Source organism: Astatotilapia calliptera, chromosome 2 (genome assembly GCF_964374335.1).
Source record: "Astatotilapia calliptera chromosome 2, fAstCal68.1, whole genome shotgun sequence".
Classification (NCBI taxonomy): domain Eukaryota; kingdom Metazoa; phylum Chordata; class Actinopteri; order Cichliformes; family Cichlidae; genus Astatotilapia; species Astatotilapia calliptera.
This window is the reverse complement of record NC_137423.1, coordinates 2,067,965-2,089,188: the sequence shown is the minus strand read 5'-3', so window position 1 is coordinate 2,089,188 and position 21,224 is coordinate 2,067,965. Positions and strand designations below refer to the sequence as shown.

The following is a 21,224-nucleotide window of genomic DNA, read 5'->3' as shown; positions in this document are numbered from 1 at the left end:
GCCACATATTGCTTTTTGTCTATGGAATTTGTGATGTATTCTATTGAATCTAATAGTGCCGATGATGTTGATCTGCTTGATCTGAATCCGTACTGACTCTCAGTGAGTAGTTTATGTTTATCTATAAATTTTTCCAGTCTGTTTTTAAACAGTTTTTCAAGAACTTTTGAGAATTGAGGTAGTAAAGAGACATAAATACACACTGGAACAAACAGGGAATGGGAGACAGGAGGGAAACACAGCTGGGAGAAATCAGAGCTAATGAGACAAGGGGAAGCAAAACCAGACACACTGCACAGGGACTATCAAAATAAAACAGGAAGCACGCGACAGACACAGAAACACAGACTTGACACCGAACAAAAGGGACACAGGAGCAAAACCCAAGAACTAGAAATGACAGAACAAAGAACTAGAGAGCTAAAAAAAAATACCGGGAGAGAAACCTAAACACTAATAGTGACAACAATGATGAAGTCTACGATCAAAAAACAGAACGAAACCCAAAACACTGGGTCACCGACTCAGGACTGTGACAGGTACGTAAAATACTGACGTCTCCTTTTGTCCTGCGTGGCAGGATGGTGAAGAAGTTCCCAGAAGCTGTGGTAAACATCGCAGTCACCAGTTCAGTCAGTCCGAAGCTGGAGGACAGCATCTCAGAACAGTGTGAAGACGGAGTGAATGGGTGTGTTTTAGCTTCTAAACACACCTTACACAGGTAATAAACATGCTCGTGTTGTTATTGTTTGTTTATACTGAAGTACTGTTTCTGACCACTGATTTATAATTAAAGGGCTGCTGTAATATTTGATTTGGGAATTACTTGGAAAATGTTTTGTAATAAACTGTTTAATCAGTTGGAAAAGTGAAATGTCTGTGTGTGATTTTACAGAAGTTACTTTAGTAACTTAAAACTATTTGGATATTTGTGAGTGGGATATATGTAAAAAAGTAAGTTAGAGCAACTCAGCTAATGTAATGTGTCAACTTAATATTACCAGAAAATCTAAATCAATATGAGGTTGTTCAGCTTAATTATGCTTTCGGTGGTCAAAGTAAAACACGTTGGTTTGTTAAACCAGCCGAGTTTGCCAAACCTAAAAATTACTTGCTGGATTTATTGAACAACACTGAGCTGAGTGGAAACTTTGGGCACATTTTTTTAAGTTGAGCCAACAAAACGTTTTATAGAGTGGAGAAGATGATGTTGTAAACTTGTGCAACATGCAGTGGTTGGATGTTATCACCAAACAGTGTTGGTCAAGTTACTTGAAAAAAGTAATCAGTAACTAATTACTGAAGTAACGCGTTACTGCCCATCCCTGTCACCAAATATTACATCCTGTGACATGTACAGACCCCAGTGTGTGCATTCACTGCTGTAGTCTGACTGCAGCTAGAAGACCTCTGAAGTCTCTCTCACGCACCAGCAGAACACGTAGCAGTCTGCCACTGAAGGAAGTACTCGGGGCTTTAAGAGTGACCGCCATGGAGGGGGGAGTATTATCTAACAGGTACGACAGTTCAGCCAACATTCTCTTATTGCTCACTACCACCACTGGGTCAAGAGGGCGTCCCACAACAGGCCTTCAGCTTGTTCCCAGTATGCTGCTGCCCCAGCAGACCACACCATGAAACACGAGTTATGATGCACTTCTTTCTGTGTGCTGTGGTGAGTGGACATCCAAGCCTTCTTGATTCCATAATCTAACACGGCAAAAATGATCAGAATAAAAGGCAGAACATACAAAACCAATCTGCAGGTTTGCAGTCCGGGCAGCGGTCCCCTGGTGTCTCTGCTGGGAATTTCCACTGTGGACATCTCATCTCACAGAAGGAAAAGGGAAGAACCCTATATAGAAAATAGTACATTTAGTGAGTTTTTAAAACTTTTTTTCTTTAAATTAAAACCTCTTGAGACCCAAAGCTGCCAGTAGCGGGGGCAGAGGGGGTGAACTGTAGCTGAACACTATTGGCATGTGTGGTGTCCACAACAACCTCAGGATCGCCACTAAATGCTCATAGAAACCATTTCATCCAAACTCAGCAAAAACAAGTGAGCTAAACTTACAGCCCAGATTCTATTCAGCTGCAAGACTTCAGACTGCAGTTCAGTTTTTTTACACGGCGCCAAATCACAACAGCAGTCGCCTCAGGGTGCTTTATATTGTAAGGTAGACCTGCAATAATACATGCATTATCTTCTGGCATGCTATAGGAGTGTTTGATATTTGGTATGTCAGAAACACTCGTGTAAAATATTGCTTAGCTGTGACTAAAGAAGAGACCTTGCTCATTTGGCAGGACATACACTTTTCCACCGTTTGTTGTATTGTCTACACATAAGTTGTGATTATATCACAGAAATGTGTGATGATGAAATTACTGTTTCTCATGAACAAATCATTGACTACACCACATTTTGCGTACCTATAATAAATAGTATTATGAGAAAAGTCCAAGTACAGCTTTGTGGGACAGGTTTGAGCCACTTACTGTTATTACTGTTTAAATTAAACCTGTTTGTGATCAGTGCTGTTGTCAGGGTGTTTTTGTGTTAAAGGATTAGACCAGAGACATGCTGCAGAAGGTAACTTTATTGAGAACACAAACACAGGAAATCAATAGGCCCTATCTAACACCCATGAGTGCAACATAGCCATCTAGGAAGCGCATGGCCCCTTTTTCGCCACCTTCACAGTATTCTTCTCTTCTCTGTAGGAGAGAAAAACAAACATAGATTCAGTGTGTGCGTGTGCGCGTGCGTGTGCACGTGCGCGTGCATGTGTGTGTTACATGCCTGTTCTTCTTGCAGAGAAGACACTCGGTGTCATAGGTTTTTCCATCACTCCCACATACTGGAGCATACTCCTTGGTGCAGATTCCTCCTTCGTACTTCCCACAGTTGGGCTGGATACAAAAGCAGGCAGTGACAGGATTACTGATTCTTAATTTAATCCCTTCAGCAAGTCTTGGGTTTAACCTCCAGTGCCTGGTAGACCTCTGAACAGACCCACACGGGGGTCACCATTAACAGGTGCTCATTTCTTAACTTCTTAACTGAATCAGGAAAATCTGAATCATCTTTATTTGTTTGTGTACACAAACAAGGAATTGCTCTCTGCATGCAAAGAACAAATGTTTTCAAGTAGCAGTATCTATAGTACACACACACAAACACAGGTGTGTGTGTGTATATATATATTTCAATGCGTTAGTATGGTCAGCTCGTTAACGCGTTAGTTAGCGCAGTGCAGCCCCACGCACGGGGCTCGCTAACGAAGAATTGCCGTGTTAATTCAGTTATGGCGTTGATGTTATTTTAACGCTGACAGCACTAATATATATATATATATATGTATATATTCACACACACATATATTGGCAAGAATACCAGAGGCACAAAACACCAGCTACTGGCAGACCGAGCAGTCAGCTGAGACTGCAACACTAGGCTGACCAACCTGTGCAAGAAGGCCTATGACTCAATGCCCCACAGCTGGATCCTGGAATGCCGAGAACTGTACAAGATCAACAGGACCCTGAGAGCCTTCATCAGGTGCTCAATGGGGATGTGGCGTACAACACTAGCCCATAGCACAAGTCACCATCAAGTACCTCCTGCACAATCCAGTTTCTCTGTCCTGTCTTTGTTTATCGTACAGTTAGTATTGTATAGTATTGTATAGTTAGTAAATAGTACCTTTTAATCCCTTAATTTTACCGAATTTACCAATTTAGCATGTTATTTATTTGTAATTCCTAGTTTTATATCTCTTGGAGATCATTAACAAGACTGGCTACGCAGTTGTCAGCAGCCACCTCCTGTTCATGGATGACATCAAGCTGTATGCTAAGAGTGAGAGGGAAGGTAGTCAGAACTGAGGGGATCGAACTACCAGAAGGCAACATTGCAGACATAGAGGACAGCTACAGGTACCTGGGGATAGGGATGGGTATCGAAACACGGTTCTTGTTGAGAACCGGTTCCCACTGTTTCAGTTCCTTGGAATCGTTTGCCATTTTTGCAAACGATTCCCTTATCGATTCCAGTCGCCCCGAATGACGTCACCACGTTGCAGAGCGTCATTTACCTGACAGGAAACACGGCGCCTAAGCTCAACGCTCAAAAGTTTGGTTAGACTTTACGAGAACAGATGACATCAGGGCAACTTGCAATACTTGCAAAGTAGATGTTTCATTTAAGGGAGGAAACACTACGAATATGCAAAAGCATTTGCTCACAAAACACGTGATGACCTTAAATGAATGTCGTGTTTTTAATTCGCTCCGGACTCGTGAATCTCAACCCAGCAGCAGCGGTAACGTTTGCACGTCCTCTCCCGTTAATGCAGCAGGTAAATAATCAACTAACAGTGCATATTATGTTAGCGTGATCTGCCTTATTACAAAACCTGCCATTACTGTGCATTTAGTGACCATGATGAGACAGACAGACAGAGTCTGGCTCAGATGCTGGCAGCTCTCGCTGCAGTCTACCGGTAGCGTCTCCTTTCAGGCCAGGATAGACGAATGTCACCAGCCTAGAGGGAAGCGAGCCGGCGTCAGGAACAGGCTGAGAGCTCGTGCACACCGCACACCTCTGCCTAGCATCCTGCTCGCCAACGTCCAGTCACTGGAGAACAAGCTTGACGACCTCAGGGCCAGGATAAAGTTCCAGAGAGACATTCGGGACTGCAATCTCCTCTGCTTCACCGAGACATGGCTGAACCCAGCGGTGCCGGACCACGCCATCCAGCCGGCCGGGTTCTTCTCGGTTCACCGCATGGACAGGACACGGGACTCGGGGAAGTCAAGGGGAGGCGGCGTGTGTTTAATGGTGAACAACAACTGGTGCAACAGTGCGAACGTTGTTCCTCTCACACGCTCCTGCACACCAAATCTGGAACTACTGTCCATCATGTGTCGTCCTTTTTATCTACCTCGGGAATTTACATCGGTCATTGTAAGTGCCGTTTATATTCCACCACAAGCGGACACGGTCACCGCCTTATGCGAGCTGCATGAGGCACTCACACAGCACCAGACACAACACCGGGACGCTGCGCTTATTGTGACGGGGGACTTTAATAGCGCCAACCTCAAACGCGCAGCGCCGAACTTTTATCAACACATCACCTGCCCCACCAGGGGTGAAAGGACACTGGACCACTGCTACACTACGGTCAAGGACGGCTACAAGGCACAATCCCGCCCCCCGTTTGGCAAATCTGATCACGCCGCCATCTTCCTCATGCCAAAATACAAACGAAGGCTGAAACAGGAAGTTCCGGTTCAGAGGAAGGTCGCGCGCTGGACGGATCAATCGGTGGCCGCGTTACAGGACGCACTCGATGACGCAGACTGGGGCATGTTCAGAAACAGCTCCGACGATGACGTCAACGTGTTTACGGAAGCGGTTGTGGGATTCATCGGGAAACTAGCGGATGATACCGTGGAGACAAAGACTATCACAACGTTTCCCAACCAGAAGCCGTGGGTGGATACAACCATCCGCAACGCTCTGAGATCCCGCACCGCTGCCTACAACACGGGACTCACGACGGGGGACATGGACCCGTACAAAGCCGCGTCATATAACGTGCGGAGGGCGGTGAAAGAGGCGAAGCAGCGCTACGGGAGGAAACTAGAGTCACAACTCCAACAGAGTGACTCTAGGAGCCTGTGGCGGGGACTAAGGACAATAACGGACTATAAAGCACCAACAACCGGTATGACGAACGCGGCCGTGACTCTGGCAGACGAGCTGAACACTTTCTATGCTCGCTTCGAGGCTGCAGCTAAGGTCTCCAACAATGCTAGTGTTAGCGGCGCTAACGGCTGCAGACAGGAAGATACTGCCAGCACCGGAAACGTGCTCGTCATCTCCGAGCATGAAGTAAGGAGAGCCTTCAAAAGAGTGAACACCAGGAAAGCAGCAGGACCAGACGGCATCCCAGGTCGTATCCTAAGAGACTGCGCATACCAGCTAGCTCCTGTGTTCACTGAGATATTCAACATCTCTTTATCTCAGTCGGTGATCCCCACATGCTTCAAAGAGTCCATCATTGTTCCTGTCCCGAAGAAACCCCACCCTGCTTCTCTCAATGACTATCGCCCTGTAGCCCTCACCTCAGTAGTGATGAAGTGCTTTGAACGCCTGGTCAGAGACTTCATCATTTCTTCACTACCAGACACACTGGACCCACTACAGTTCGCTTACCGTCCAAATCGTTCCACAGACGATGCCATCTCTCATCTCCTCCACACATCACTCACTCACTTGGACACTAGAAGGGGGAATTATGTTAAAATGCTCTTCATAGACTACAGCTCTGCATTTAACACCATAATTCCCTCCACACTCACCACCAAGCTGGAGCATCTGGGACTCAGCTCATCTATGTGTCAGTGGATCTCCAACTTCCTAACTGGCAGACCACAGGCAGTAAGGATGGGCGGACATGTCTCAGCCTCCACCACTCTCAGCACTGGAGCCCCCCAGGGGTGTGTTCTGAGCCCCCTGCTGTACTCTTTGTACACATATGACTGTGTGGCCACTACCAGCTCCACCACCATCATCAAGTTTGCTGACGACACCGTCGTGGTGGGCCTGATCTCTGATAACAACGAGACGGCCTACCTGAAGGAGATTAGGAATCTGGAGAACTGGTGCCAGAGGAACAACCTCCTTCTAAACGTCAGTAAGACAAAGGAGCTGATAGTGGACTTCAGCACTAAGCAGGAGAGGAACTACCAGACCCCCGTCATCAACGAGTGCCCAGTGGAGAGAGTGGACAGCTTCAAATACCTCGGAGTTCACATCACGCAGGACCTGTCATGGTCCTGTCACATCAACACCGTGGTGAAAAAGGCCCGACAGCGTCTCTACCACCTCAGACGCTTGAGAGACTTCCAACTGCCCTCCAAGGTGCTCAGGAACTTTTACTCGTGCACCATAGAGAGCATCCTGGCGGGAAACATCTTAACCTGGTTCGGGAACAGCACCATGCAGGACAGACGAGCTCTACAGAGGGTTGTGCGGTCAGCTGAGCGCACCATCCGCTCCGAGCTCCCTGACCTGCACTCAATCTACAGCAGGCGGTGCTGGACCAAGGCCAGGAAGATGGTGAAGGACCTCAGCCATCCCAACAACAGACTGTTCTCTCTGCTGAGGTCAGGAAAGCGATTCCGCTCCCTGAAGACCAACACAGAGAGACTGAGGAGGAGCTTCTTCCCGCAGGCGATACGGTCTCTCAATCACACCACCACACAGTACTGACCCACACATATGGTTCTTACACGCACACTGGACTTTCTGGACATTGTTTTCACTTCATCACTTAAATCACTTTAAGCATATTTGCACTGCACAAGACATAATGTGGATCGCACAACACTGGTCACTACATTCTTCATTTCCAGTTAATACTTGTACAGCTGCTGTTATTGTGTATATATTTATTTATATTTCTTCATACATTCTTATATAGTTCTATATTGTGTATTTTGTTGTACAGTTATTTTATTTTCAACTTTAATTTATATATTTTATCTTATTCCTTCCTAGTTAAATTTACCCTTTTTAATTTTTCATATTTATTTCCTATCTTATTCATAGCCTTTTCCTTTTTTTTCTTTAGGTCACGAGCAGTTGTCCAAGCATTTCACTGCATATCGTACTGTGTATGACTGTGTACGTGACAAATAAAATTTGAATTTGGATTTGAAGGACATGTCCTGGTCAAAAATGACTCCAAGGTTCCTCACAGTGTTACTGGAGGCCAAGGTAATGCCATCCAGAGGAAGAATCTGGTTAGATACCATATTTCTAAGCTTTTCAGGGCCAAGTACAATAACCTCAGTACAGTTTGTGCTGACCTTTTTGGGTGGTAATATCAGCATGAAGTTCAAAACACAGTTTATGACCAAAAAGAACACCTAAATACTTGCAAATCTCCACAATAACCTCATTCTTTCCTAAATTTCAAAACAGAAAATTAGAGGTCACCTAGAAAGTACAGATATTTGTGTAAAAATAAGAAAAATAAATATTGCCTGTGTCCAGCTCCCAGCAGCGACACTGACCACAGCCAAATGCAACACGCTGAAGAAAAAGTGTTTCTTACAAAACAAAACTGATAAAGGGGTGAATAAAAACCTTGAACTTTGACAAGGATGATCTCAACACTTTTAATAATAATACTGAACCATAACTTTCCCCAATACTGTTTTTCGTTTAAGCTGTTAAAGGTTTCTCAAGAAGAACAGTTCCATGAGGCTCTGAGAAACCAAATACATGTTTAAACTTGATGGTTTGATCTCTGTTAACGGGAAGATCTTGAAAGGGGCGACTCCCGTAAGTAGAAAGGCATCGTAAATAAAGGTAATTAGTTAAAAGAACGTCGTATTCATTTGAAGTGACCATGCCCACTAAGAAGATCCTGGAAAACATTTAAGACGGGAGAAATAAAAATACTGAATAAGACCAACTCGTACCTCTGTGAGATCAACAAGAGCTTCTGATCTTGGTCCTCCAGATGTCCTCAACTTGTGGTTGTTTGGAAACACAGATGCTGTCTCATCCTGGTGGGAAAGGACTGCACAAACATACACACATGTATTATTTGTGTATTTGTATATATGCTTGTGATCGACCCTGTTTTAACCATCACAATTTCATATCCGGTAAGTATGAGGGTAACCAGCAGTTTGTCCATCAGATTATAATCCCGGTAAGCATAATAAGAGGATGTCATCTGAACGTCCTGTTACGTCGCTCCACTCCAGGTCTTTGATGTGTGAATATGAAAAACATGTTTTGGTCTCTGACAACATCAAAGAAACTCTTCCAGTTTAAATATATTCCTGATCATAAAGGACATCAGGTCTTATCTTGTAAACTAAGGTTTGATAATAATCTGCAGTTCACTTGTTAATGTCGTTTCAAGAGAGAAAACTGGAACTAAAAAAATAATCTGTTTATTTCTTCTGACTATCCTTGAATCCTAAAAGCACACAGTGAATGATAATTTAGGCATTTTTGTATTGTTTAATTAATTAATGTACTGAAATGGACTGAATGTCTTTGTTATAATTATTTGTTTTTACAAATTGTAAACATTCTTTTAAATTAGTCTTGCTAACATATTTTACATGCACCTAAAACCTCAGTTAAAAGGAGGAAAAAGTTATTTAAAGAAGAGCCTGAGACAGAAAATGTTCTGAAGATCATCAGTTTGTGCTGTGAATGAACTCACCACAGACAGAAAACAGCAGAACAGCCCAGAACAGCACGGTCAGCTTCATAGCTTCCAGTTTGTAGACGTGTTTCTCTGGCAGCAGGTGTGTGTTTCACATGTTATCCTTATACACACACACTGTGGTCCTGACTGAAGCCGTCCTTTGATTGGCTTCGTTGTAAAGGAAAGGAGACACTCCCACAAGAATACGTCACTGGATAGAAAGAAAACAGCATCCAAAAACTAATATCCAGTTGAAAATGAAGAAGTACAGGGATGTCCACGCCAACAGTTACCCTGTGTTTGGCTTCCTGGAAGGAGGTATTCTTCCAGGTTGGGAAACTTTCAGATTTTGTGGTTTTGCATTTGTGCAAAATAACCCCAACATTTCAGAAAAACAGAATAAAGCTGCTAAAATGGCCCAAACACCTGAACACACACGCACACACACACACACACACACACACACACAGGGACATGAATAACGTTACGTCGAAACCAAGCACACCATTATTTTTCTTGTGGCGTTACCAATAAGTGTGATGTGTCACATGGCCCTCTTCCTATTGAAGAAACAAAAGTTGTATCCAAGATGGCCGACTTCTAAATGGCCACCATGGTCACCGCCCATCTTGAGGAGTTTGCCCCTCACATATACTAATGTGCCACAAACAGGACTTTAATATCACCAACCATTCCCATGTTGTTACGCTGTATCCATGGCCCACCCTGTTGTACTACTTTTTACTTGCTCCCTACATGTTTACAGTTTGAGCCTAAACAGCAGCACATGGCCTGCAGTCCTTTTCTTTTATTAATCACCAGAGGATGTTGCATAAAAGAGGCGACCTGTGCCAAAGTCAGGGGTTAAAGGGGACGGTGGTAAATGGACTGATTCTTAAACAGCACTTTTCTACTCTCCCAGAATACTCGCTGTATACAACATGCCTCATTCACACAAGTGCAAACTAATCTACATTCACACACTGATAAACACATCGGAGGGCAACTTGGGGTTGGTATCGTGCCCAAGGATAGGGCTTTGGAGTTGACGTCACGCCGCAATGCATTATGGGAGCGCAGCGCCATTTTCGGGGTCTACGAATCAAACCAAACACACTGTGTTGGAACGACGACTACAAGAAAGATGCTTAAAAGCAGCTCAAAAGAGAATGAACAGTATAGAGACCGATTTCATTCAGAGGTGAAGCGGCGGTACTTGCAGAAAATAGCGTGCATTGGAAATGTGGACCCGTATGAAATACGGCCGTGGAGTAGAAACCCTGAAGACCAACCGCTACTGACGTAGCCTGACATATTTCATACCTTATCTGTGGAGTCAGCGCGTACAAGTCGTCATTCAAACAAAGGTAAGTCAGCTCGAGTACAGCGAGTGAAATGTGTTTGATTTCCCTGCAAACATTCAGATTAGTGCAGCATAAATTCATTCATGAGGGGAAATTACAGTGAGAACATGTGGAGGCTGTTAGAGGGATAACATAGTGAGTTCAGTGCATTGATGAGACACTGTCCTGAAGGATTTAGTTATTCTTTATGGTTAAAGAAATTGCACTAATTTATTCATATTTATTATAAATAATCCTAATTATACATCTTGCTTCCATGTTTGTATCTTGTGTCACTAAAAATACAATTTATTTTAATTTTATATATTGATCAATGACCTGCAGAATCTCCTTATCATATTAGGGGTTCATAATTGTCACTTTATGCTTTCTCCATCTCTAAAGTGATGACATCCTTGCATTACATACTTTAGGTTCATTTTCTGCAGGCAGATTTACACTATAACATGCAGCGTTCTATAGATGGACACATAAAGAAATGAAAAATGACATGTATGTGCTAACTTTCTAAACACTTTGTTACATTTATGATAAAGTAGATTAAACACATTTACGTCGGCCTTGGCTCATAGTTCTTGTCTTTAAATGAACTTTGTGTGTGTTTCAGGTCCTGCACTCTCAAAGACTGAATGAACCAGCATTGCAGCCATGGGTCACTGTGAGCATCACAGGGAAGGTTGAAGCCGCCCGCTGCACCTGCATGGCCGGAGTCGCAGAGACCTGCACCCACGTCACTGCTCTTCTGTTTAATGTAGAAGCAACAGTGTTGATCCGTGGCACAAGGACTGTTACAGATGAACCTGCATACTGGGTTTTGCTGGGTAATGTGACCAAGATACAGCCAGAGGTTGGCCATAAGATAGACGACTTCTCTTCAGCTGCCCAAAAAAAGGCTCTTGATCAAAACCTAAACAGACCATCTGTAGTGACGGGGAAAAGGAGCCGTCCTCAAAACAGAAAAACCCCACCTGCTACTGTGGAGGAGTTGTCACTGCTATTGGATACTTTGCTGGAACACAGTGAAGCTGTGGGTTGTGGGAATGACCCATAATGTTTTATCTAGGGGTCTAGATTTATGCCTGTAGTGCACTGCCGTGTAAATAATTTGCATTTACTGAATATGTACTGACTGAGTCCCACTGTTCAAAAGTTGAATAAAGAAACAAACTAATTTTTGCTCTTTTTTTTTTTTATTGAAACCACTTCATAGAACATCACATCAGTTACAATGATGATGTCATTTACAGTTTACAAATGACAAAATGTTTACACAAAATCATGAGTGTTTACATGATGTTAAGGTTCAAAATATTGGGGATGGAGACAAGAGAAAAACCACAATAACAACACTGGTCCGGTCGGGTTGAGTCAAACGATGATTTTAATGAACACACGCGTGGGAGATGGACACTGATGCAGACAGCCTCAAAATCTCAAAATTGGGGAGCATTGCTCAAACTTTTATAGCCTCTGGTGCCCCCACCTTATCATACAAAGCCTAAACATTCACATGCTTTCTCTCACACAGCGCCTGAGCTACGACCTTGGCTCCCTGTTTATCTGCTCCTGCTGAAATGGGGCAGAAAACTCCAGCACACTCTGTTCTCTTCTACTCAGACAAATTAGATTTCTTATAACTCAGCAGTATAATGCATCATAAAACAATATCATTCATTCACAACAAGTCAGCAGTTTAATGTAATGCAAATCAGTTTAACTAATGCAATAGTTATCAGCTTCTTCTAATTCAGGAGAATAATGCAAACTAAACTACATAATAATTCACAATCTTTAATTAGGGGTATAACATGGCATAAAATAATATTATAATCTAACAATAACATCACCCACTACTAACATTATTTACTGTATCTTTTGAAAAAAATACAGCAATTTTAACAGCACAAGACTTAAGAACATTTAACAGGAGCAGGTTTCATTCTTCCCTGGTTTTATTATCACACTGTTCACCAAACGCAGCAAACCTTCACCATCTTATCCAGGAGGGTCACCTCTTCACCCTCACATGGAAGAAGTAATCTGATTGGCATGGTGGTTTGTTTGCAGCAGGTCCCTTGTGTAGCGCTGGAAACCAGTCACGATGTTTCATCCATTTCATAGGCTGGTTTGCTGCAATAATGCCAAATAATTAGCAACTCTATAAATAGAAGGTAGTTCTGCAAAATCACTCAGTAGGATGTTTGTTCTAATTTGCTATGAGCTCAGAGTGCATCGAAAATAAAACTAATAGGCTGTAAAGATATGAACACATTTAGAACTTACCGGAATGAAAATGTCTGGAGCACCAACAGATATTTGGAGATGGAAGAGAACTGCACGTCAGCTCATCTCACAGCTGCTCTCCAGGCTGGACGCCTTCCTTTGGTAACATCGATACACGAGCTGCCTCATGTTGCTTCCAGGTTGGGAAAGAATGAAAAGATAAACCATTTTCAAGCTTATTCTCTTGCCGGTCGTGTGATCGAACATTGCAGCCGACCACACAGCAAATACGAACCGTGGCTGTTGTGTGTGACTTCGCTCCCTTTTCACTTGCGCTAGACCCCCAAAATGGCGGATCGGGCCAAAATCCTTTCCACGCCCACCCCCCGTGACATCACGCTCCAAAGCCCTATATCCGGTTGTTCAGTCTGACGTCACTAGCCGTGTCTGGACCTAAACTCTGCTGCAGGTCCATATATCAAACATCACTGTGGCATTACTGAGAGTTGAAAAACTGTCTAAAGTCTTTCATCTTTAATAAAATGATCAGCGTTCTGCTCTACCAGGTGTAACAATTGAGTTTAACATCCAGGCATCCATGAAAACGGAATTTATGACATTTAACGGAGTTAGAAGTTAGCAGGAAGTTAGCTCGCTAGCTTCTATCTAAATACAATATAGCATGTCCTGACTGCGGGGTTTTGGAAACAAATTCAAACGTACAGCTCTGCTATCACTTCCAACATAAATGAAGACAGAAAACTAAACAGCAGTGACGTTTGTAGGGTTACTGCCGCGCGGGAGCCTGGGATTGTTTAGCTAAACGGCCCTGAACTGTTTCCCATTCATTCTCTATGGTAGCGCTAAAGCACTACGGGTGTGATATATTTTTGGCCACTACGGTCTTCCGGCGCTGTTGCGAGTTTGAGATGCGGCGGCACTTTGAAAAAATCTCCTCTTTTACGTTTCGGGAGAGAAAACAAGTAACTCACCTCTCGCAACACATCCCAACGCTCCTCATTCATTGATCAAAGGTAAGAAACGTCGTTTGAAATAAGAATAAACAAACAGAATACATTTACAGCTGTATATTACAGGTAATAGGCGTGTTGCGATTGCATTTACGAAGCATCCATCGCTCAGTTAAAGACGGTGGGAGTTTATCTGCTGTTGTAAAGTGGCACGGTAAAAAATGAATGAACGTGATCCTTAAATAAATTGCGTGTTTCATTGACGTGTTTTACTGTTAAATAAACTTTGTAGGTTTCTGACTGCTGTGACACTGACATTACTATAATGTGGTACAATTAAATAACCGATAAGTGGCTTGTTATGAGATGACATGCTAAATGACTGAACCTGCTTAAAAAATGTATTGCTTTCATCTTGTAATGGGCAGTAATCTTATCAATGCGGAAGTCTGTCTTGATATCTCTCTAACATGAGCAATGCCCACTCGTGTATGAATAAACACGATAGCTTAAATAGATATGTTGATAATCTACCAGCAATTCTTATGTGCCATGACTGCTAAGCAGTTACCACAAATTTTGCAGATAATCATTCAACCATGAAAGGTTTTTATTTACAGACAGAACAGTTTGTTATACCTGGAGGAAAAAACAATTTTATCGCAAATGTTGTCAATGTTCTTTCAAATTGTGTCTCTTTATTGTTCTCCTGCATCCTGCTGTCTAAACCAAGCAGCAAGATTATAACCTGGAATGTCTTTGTTTCTGTTTGGAATCAATTTTGTTTAATATAATTGTTTATTTTTTCACTGCATGTCAAGATGCACAAAGGTTTGTTGCGCCATATCCAGGGAAAATCTCTGTGGCGTTCCGCAAGAGGCCACTTGGATACCTCGTCAAAAGAAGCTCGACGGATTAAAAATGACCCCAAGCTTCAGGACAAGTCTGCACCTGTGAGGGAAGACGATGCTCTGACTGTCATCTATCAGAGAGGAGGCGATGCCTCCAACATGAAGGAAGTGCAGGGAGAGTACATCCTGCAGTTTGGAAAATATAAAGGGAAATCTTTCCGGTGGCTTCTGGAGAATGATGTCGGGTACACCATGTACCTGATCAAAGATCTCAGGAAAGAAGTGGATGCAGGGACCTCTTTGGAAGAAGGGCATGGCAAGGAGAGCTTGCATTCATTTGTACAGTATACCCTCAGCTTTGCAGAGATAAAAGCTCTTCTGGACTATGAGGCCAGCAGAGTGAGTGTTGCTGCAGAAGCCTCTGAGGATGATCAGCTGGTTGGCTTTGGCTCATGAGCCAAGAGCACCTGGAAGGAGTTTCAGGAGTCTCCTTTCTATGAGGCAGAGAGACAAAGATGGGTGGAAGAAAAGAGGAAATAGGGGAGAAACTGTTGATATTGTACATAATATAGTTTTGTTCTAGTTTTGTAATGTTTATTTTGTTTATATAAATAAAAACTGATTGTAAATATAAAAATGTGAATAAATTGTGTTCTTTAAAAATAGCAGCACAGCTCTCTTCTTTATAACCTCTTAGAGTTCACCTGTATGTTTATATACCTGTGTGTGCTCACCATCAGGTAATCAGTTTTAAGAAGCTGTGAGTGCTGCCCTGAAAGCTTACATATTATTTCTAAATCACTTCATGTAATGATAACAAGCCATCCTTTCTCTAGTGGGGTCTCACAGCTTTTATCTTTATAATCTTTCTGGTTGATTTATATCATTAGAAACATGACTGCTGTCTTGTATCTGTGTGACTGTACAGCCTATTTCAGACATGACAACCAGACAGTGTCTGAAGTTATCTTTAATGCATGAAACACAGCTGGAGATAGTCCAGACACTTTCTCACTGATATTTTTGGTTTAGGTATTGTTGCTTTCTGGCTTGAAGCTTATCTACAAAAGCAGTTCAATAAGGAGAGATCATGTGGAAAAACCGAACATGATTTATTGAGATACAGAAATCAATGTAACTGTTAGGAAGTTAGACTCCAATGACCCATCATAGCAGAAGAAATCTCAGCAGTGACAGGATTTTGCACAAGCCACACCCCAGAGTCAAAATGCTGGTAGTGATGAAGATGGAGGCTGGGACAGGGTTCTGAGTGACCACGGTGAGGAGGAGAAAGGAGAGAGGGCGGGCTGCATGGCTGTGGATCTGAAACGCAGAATGGTAGAAGCAGAAGAGCAACAGATTTAAAGCATGCAGAGTGGAGGCTGGCAAGAGCATGACTGGAATAAAGTAATGATGTCAGTACTGAGTTTGTGCTGGAAAATGAATAGATATAAACTAACAGCCACCAGGAAGCAGACAGATGACTTATTACAGACATGCCTTGTTTAAATTATGTATAAGCATCATTTTCTATGTCATCAGAATGTATCTGTATTATAGTTTTAGCTTTAGTCTTTTTATTAAAAGTTGGATGTCTGCATAATTGTAGACTATATGTCTGGTATGTATCATCTCAAGACTGTCATGATACAGTCTGAGTTATGACAGTATAGGTACGTAATGCAGAAAAATTGCTCCACAGGCCATAACACTATATAATATAAATAAAATGATAATGAAATAAAAATTAAAAGCAAAGTGAAAAATAAATGTTATCCACAATAAGTAGATTGAAAATGGTGTTTAACTTTTGATAATGTAACACAACCTTTGTCCCAACCAGGACTCGAACCCGCGCTCAGACAGTTCAGTGTAAAAAAAAAACCATTTTTTTCCAATGCCCGAAAAGCTGCGATTTGATTGGCTGTTTCTCCGTTACACCTATACGTTAGGAGAACAACTGAGATAATCCATCCAAAATACGAGGTTAGTCATTCATATACTGCTGCATGTGCTGGGCTGTAGTTACATCCTAAGGTTTTAAAAACTGAGCTTAAATAAATGATTAGTGGTAATAAAAGCCGAGGGAGGTCAACAGTGATCACTGACAGTCAGTGATCCCTGTTGACCTCCCTTTCTTTTGAGATCAAATAGAAGAAAATACATAACATTAAACATGTTAACAACACAAAAGCCATATTAAACGCAGACTACTTTAGACCCGGAAGTAGGATTCGTGGCGTCATCGCTGAACAACCGGATTTGACATGCAGACTGGGGAAGCTAAGGCTCGAACCACCAATCAGTAGCTGATCTGCTCCACCACCTGAGCCACAGCCACCCAGATGGTGGAGTTGTTGTTTGTTATTTGTTTTGTTTTTGCCACAACACCAGAACAACTGCGGGTGTCCTTAATAAGTTACAGTTGCAGTACTTCTAACTAGCTCAACAAACATCAGCACGCACACACTGTTTGTGTGCAGTGTGTTGCACAGTGTACCTGCTGGCTAAAGGTCCAGCTGCTGCATTTCACAGGGAGAAACAAGAAAGAGCTAGCTTCACTCAGAGTTGGAGAAAGATAAGAAAGACTGGAGAGGAAGAGGAGAGGTTAGATTTAAAGTGTGGTCTGCTCAGTGGGATTTTATAAACTGGAAATTTCAAGCTTACATGTAAATCCTCGTGTTTTTAAATCAGGGTTTGTGCACAAGACATTGTTTTTTTAATATCGTGGAATGTGCTACAAATCAAACTGAGGTAGACTAGCTGCTATTCAGAGGCTCCATTACAACCATGCTTAGGATCCCCCCCCCTGCTGGATCCACTTTGACCCCTGACTCTGCACATTTTACTGTTAAGAGGCAAAGTCACCCTCTACAATGTAGGCAGCAGTGTGTGTACATATCTCCCTTCTGTTTCTTCAGATTCAGGCTGAGTGTAGTTATAACTACATATAATATAAAAGTATTTTACTGTGTATTTTACAGTTTTGTACTGTTCTTCTAGAATATCATTAAATTCACATAAATAGACTGATTTCACATTTCAAACGTAAATTAACGTAAAATCACTGTAAATGTAATAAAACATAATTTACTTGTTTTTTAAATGTATCTGTCTGTACATATGCATATTTAGATTGAAATACATTCACAAATGTATCATGATCTCACAAATATCTGTCCGTTATTTGAAAGATTGAACTGTTAAATTCAAATGTAATGTTATGGAAAAGTATATAACATGATTCTTATAAACTTTCTTTTACATCAAATAATAATTATTATTATTGTTACTTAGGGCGATCGTGGCTCAAGAGTTGGAAGTTCGCCTTGTAATCAGAAGGTTGCCGGTTCGAGCCCCGGCTCGGACACTCTCGGTCATTGTGTCCTTGGGCGAGACACTTCACCTGCCACCTACTGGTGATGGTCAGAGGGGAATTATAAAGTGGAATTGAGGGTCTCAAAGAGCGCTATATGATTGCAGTCCATTATTATTTAAACCAACTGTTAACTGTATATTTCTGTACATTTAAGTATTATGATTCATATTGCTGCATTCACTGACCTTGTTTATAGGTAATTTCATTGTTTAATCACATTAAATTGTTCCTAATTTAATGTTTAAAAGCACTTGAAAAAGGCAAAATCCCATGTAAAATTAGGGCAACAAACCGTATTTTCATTACTGGAAATAACCGTATTTTTATGAGAAAGTTATTTTCTGTTATTTTACGGTATTGTTTTGGCGCCCCAGCTGCCGGATTAGTACTGTTTTTTTAAGATGTTTTTTCTAACAGTGTACAATATCTACTGATATTATTTGTATGATAGCACAAGGTTCACAAACCTCATATAGAAACCTCCTTTTTACTGGTTTCAGAGCCTGTACTTTTTACTTTTACTTGAGTAAAGAAGTTGAATCAGTGAGTAGTTTTTAACAGTAGTATTTATAGTAACACGTAAGTACAGAACGCCTGTGCTTTTGCCATCTCGTTGGTCTCTGGATTTCAGCTGGATTGGGCTGAAAGGCCGTTAAACCTGCCAGCTTTATTCCCCATTTCATAATATGTTTTATTCATATATCTGACATGTCCTTGTGCCTTATAAGTTAGTAACCCATGTAACTGTCGTTAGTTTTTCAATTGTAACATTTTCTCTATTGTATAATTCCTTCATCTTAATGCATGATCCCACACAGAAGTCTAGCCAGTCTTCATTTGGGCACATTTCAAATTGTTATTTTCATGACTCCTATTGTTTCAGTGAAGATGACAAAATGTGTTTCATCATCGTGAAAAAACGTCCTCATGATTGGTACACATGCTAAACAGGACAGCAACTCCCTACATGATGCACTGCGTACTCAAACCCTTTCTCTGACTCAAGAAACCCTAAATCATTTCTCTTGATTGGGTTATTGATTGTGCTACATTATAACTATGATGTTATGATATGTTCCCCTTTTTGTTTAAACAAGTGTTTCCCATAAATGTGCTTCACTTGTAGATGGGTGTGAGATATGTCCACGACATATGTCAGGAAAAACAAAGAAATGGCATTAATAACACAGAGCAGGACCTCCAGTCAACCACGGTCGTTTAACTGTGTTTACCTCTGTGCTGGTCAGAGGGGTGAGACCTTCCCCCTCTGTGGGAAAAAAGGCTCAGTACGATGTCAAAGAGGCCCAGATGAGTGTAATCTGCTCATATCGAACCACCAGGACATTAAGAAATATCTCTTCTATTACTGTGACATGTAACTGTCCACATCGTCTTCATGTTTATGGATTTATGGCATTCATTGTTCCTCGTGTAGGTTCAACTCCCCTCCTCTTGTTTTCTTTCTTACAGTTGAGTCAACAGACCTCTGCCCTTTACCCTTAACGTCCAGCCTTCCTTCAGCTGTCCTTAACATGCTCCGTTTCTCCACAGCATATCTCGACTCTCCAGCAGCAGCGTGGCCTCCGTTAGTGCAGCGAAAGTCTCCTCTCCGGTGTGCAGATATATTTTCACTTTTGCTGGATGCAGACATTTGGCCTGGACATCCTTTCTTTTGATTTCGTGAACATTTGCTGTCTTCATTCGTGGATCGGGACAGTTGTCTTTTTTAAAGAATGTCCATTTATGTAAAAAAAGACTTTTTGGCTCCATGCTTGTTATTTTTTGCTGTGCTGAGGAATCTCACTATTATCGACCTGGGAGGTGCTGGTGAATCTCGAGGACTAGTTTGGATGTCTGGATGTCCATTTGGGAGGTAGTTTCAGTGTCTGCTGAGCAGCTCTTTCACAACTCTGACTGTATCCTTCCTTTCACTTGCCTCTGGGACCTGGAAGATTGGAATGTTATTGGCCTGTTTTGGAGATCTTTGCGGAGAGGATCCATACCCGGTGAATTCTGTACCGCAGCACCCAGCGCTGCAACATGACTATGTCTTGGACCATTCTAGCTCTTTCATGTCCTGGGGGGCAGGCCTGTGGCTCCCCCCACACACTATTAGATACTTAAACACAGAAACCTTATGAGCACAGCACGCTCACACACACAGGTGCCCACACACCATCTTGGTCGGCTGCTGCCTCTAAACATGTCATGTAATATTAATACTGTGTGCTGCTCAGTAACACTTATCATATGTATGTTACTCTTAGTTATACATATGCTGGTTGTTGCTATGGTTTCCCTGCTGTGTGGTTTTTTCCAGCAGGTATTCAAGCAGATTGTCTTGTTTTTTCTCTCCCTGCCAAACTTGTCTTACTTTCTTCTTTTGCTTTTCTGTCCCCCAGTTTTGTCTGTTGTGATTTTAATATCTCAAAATAAAAAAATCCTAATAAAATATGACATTATAGCAAAAGGCGTAATGGTCTACTTGAGGAACAAAGATCTGTTTTTTGGTCTTCTGACTGCCCACTAAAAAAATCTACCCTTGTCATATTCGTTCTCTGAATGACCATGTAGAATTTCTGGCAAATATTTGTAACATATTTTGGAATAATATTTCATGTTTTCCAGTCACATGACGTAGTCTGTTCGAAAACATCACCTGCTGGTGCATTCAAGTGCTCTGTGGTGGAACCTGACCAAATTATCAACCAAACAAAAGTTAACCCCCCAAAAAGAACTTTTCACGGTTAATTAATTGGCCTTTTGTGCTTTACGTTTTATTACTGGCTATGGAAGTCGTGTACATCATTGTTCTTTGTATGCTGCTGCTAAATGTCCATCTTTGCATATTCACAGACTCTCCCATTGGTTGATTTTTATCTATAAATCTCTCCTTGGGCTGGTTCCATCTTATTTATGTGTTTATATGTGTAAAAACCACAACCAATACAACCTTCGTTCGAACAAAATCATACAATTGATTGTCCCAAAAATCAGAACAGAATTGGGGAAAAAGGCCTTTAAATACGCTGCCCCTGCTTCCTGGAATAATCTGCAGAAGGAACTGAAATGATCAGAATTGGTTACCTTGGGAGAGTTTAAGTCTGTCTTAAAGGAACGAGAGAACAGCTCTTTTACTCAGTGTGATTGTTTTTAATGTACTCTTAATTTGATCTGTTATTGTATAT

General features: G+C 41.9%; 1 protein-coding gene and 2 long non-coding RNA genes across 3 annotated transcripts; 1 reads left to right on the top strand and 2 right to left on the bottom strand.

Moving 5' to 3' along the window:
• Nucleotides 1-2,585: 2,585 nt before the first annotated feature.
• On the bottom strand, nt 2,586-10,030 carry LOC113028615 (ovomucoid-like). Its single transcript, XM_026179058.2, has 5 exons — nt 9,777-10,030; nt 9,264-9,459; nt 8,503-8,603; nt 2,804-2,913; nt 2,586-2,718 (listed from the first exon to the last, which is right to left on the bottom strand). Exons 2-5 carry the CDS (start codon nt 9,310-9,312, stop codon nt 2,667-2,669), a joined length of 312 nt encoding a protein of 103 aa, XP_026034843.1. The 5' UTR covers nt 9,313-9,459; nt 9,777-10,030; the 3' UTR covers nt 2,586-2,666.
• A 1,753-nt stretch (nt 10,031-11,783) lies between these two features.
• On the bottom strand, nt 11,784-13,682 carry LOC145432242 (uncharacterized). The gene is made up of 2 exons (XR_013912527.1): nt 12,896-13,682; nt 11,784-12,742 (listed from the first exon to the last, which is right to left on the bottom strand). It is a non-coding gene; the product is annotated as an uncharacterized LOC145432242 (long non-coding RNA).
• On the top strand, nt 13,633-15,320 carry LOC145432241 (uncharacterized). The gene is made up of 2 exons (XR_013912522.1): nt 13,633-13,869; nt 14,628-15,320. It is a non-coding gene; the product is annotated as an uncharacterized LOC145432241 (long non-coding RNA).
• The last annotated feature ends 5,904 nt before the right edge of the window (nt 15,321-21,224 follow it).

Coding starts and splice junctions, on each gene's coding strand:
- LOC113028615 (XM_026179058.2), bottom strand. CDS start 9,312: ATGAAGCTGACCGTGCTGTTCTGGGCTGTTCTGCTGTTTTCTGTCTGT. Junction 2,914..8,502: donor CTCTTGTTGATCTCACAGAG/GTACGAGTTGGT, acceptor TTTTGTATCCAG/CCCAACTGTGGGAAGTACGA. Junction 2,719..2,803: donor CTTCTCTGCAAGAAGAACAG/GCATGTAACACA, acceptor TCTCTCCTACAG/AGAAGAGAAGAATACTGTGA.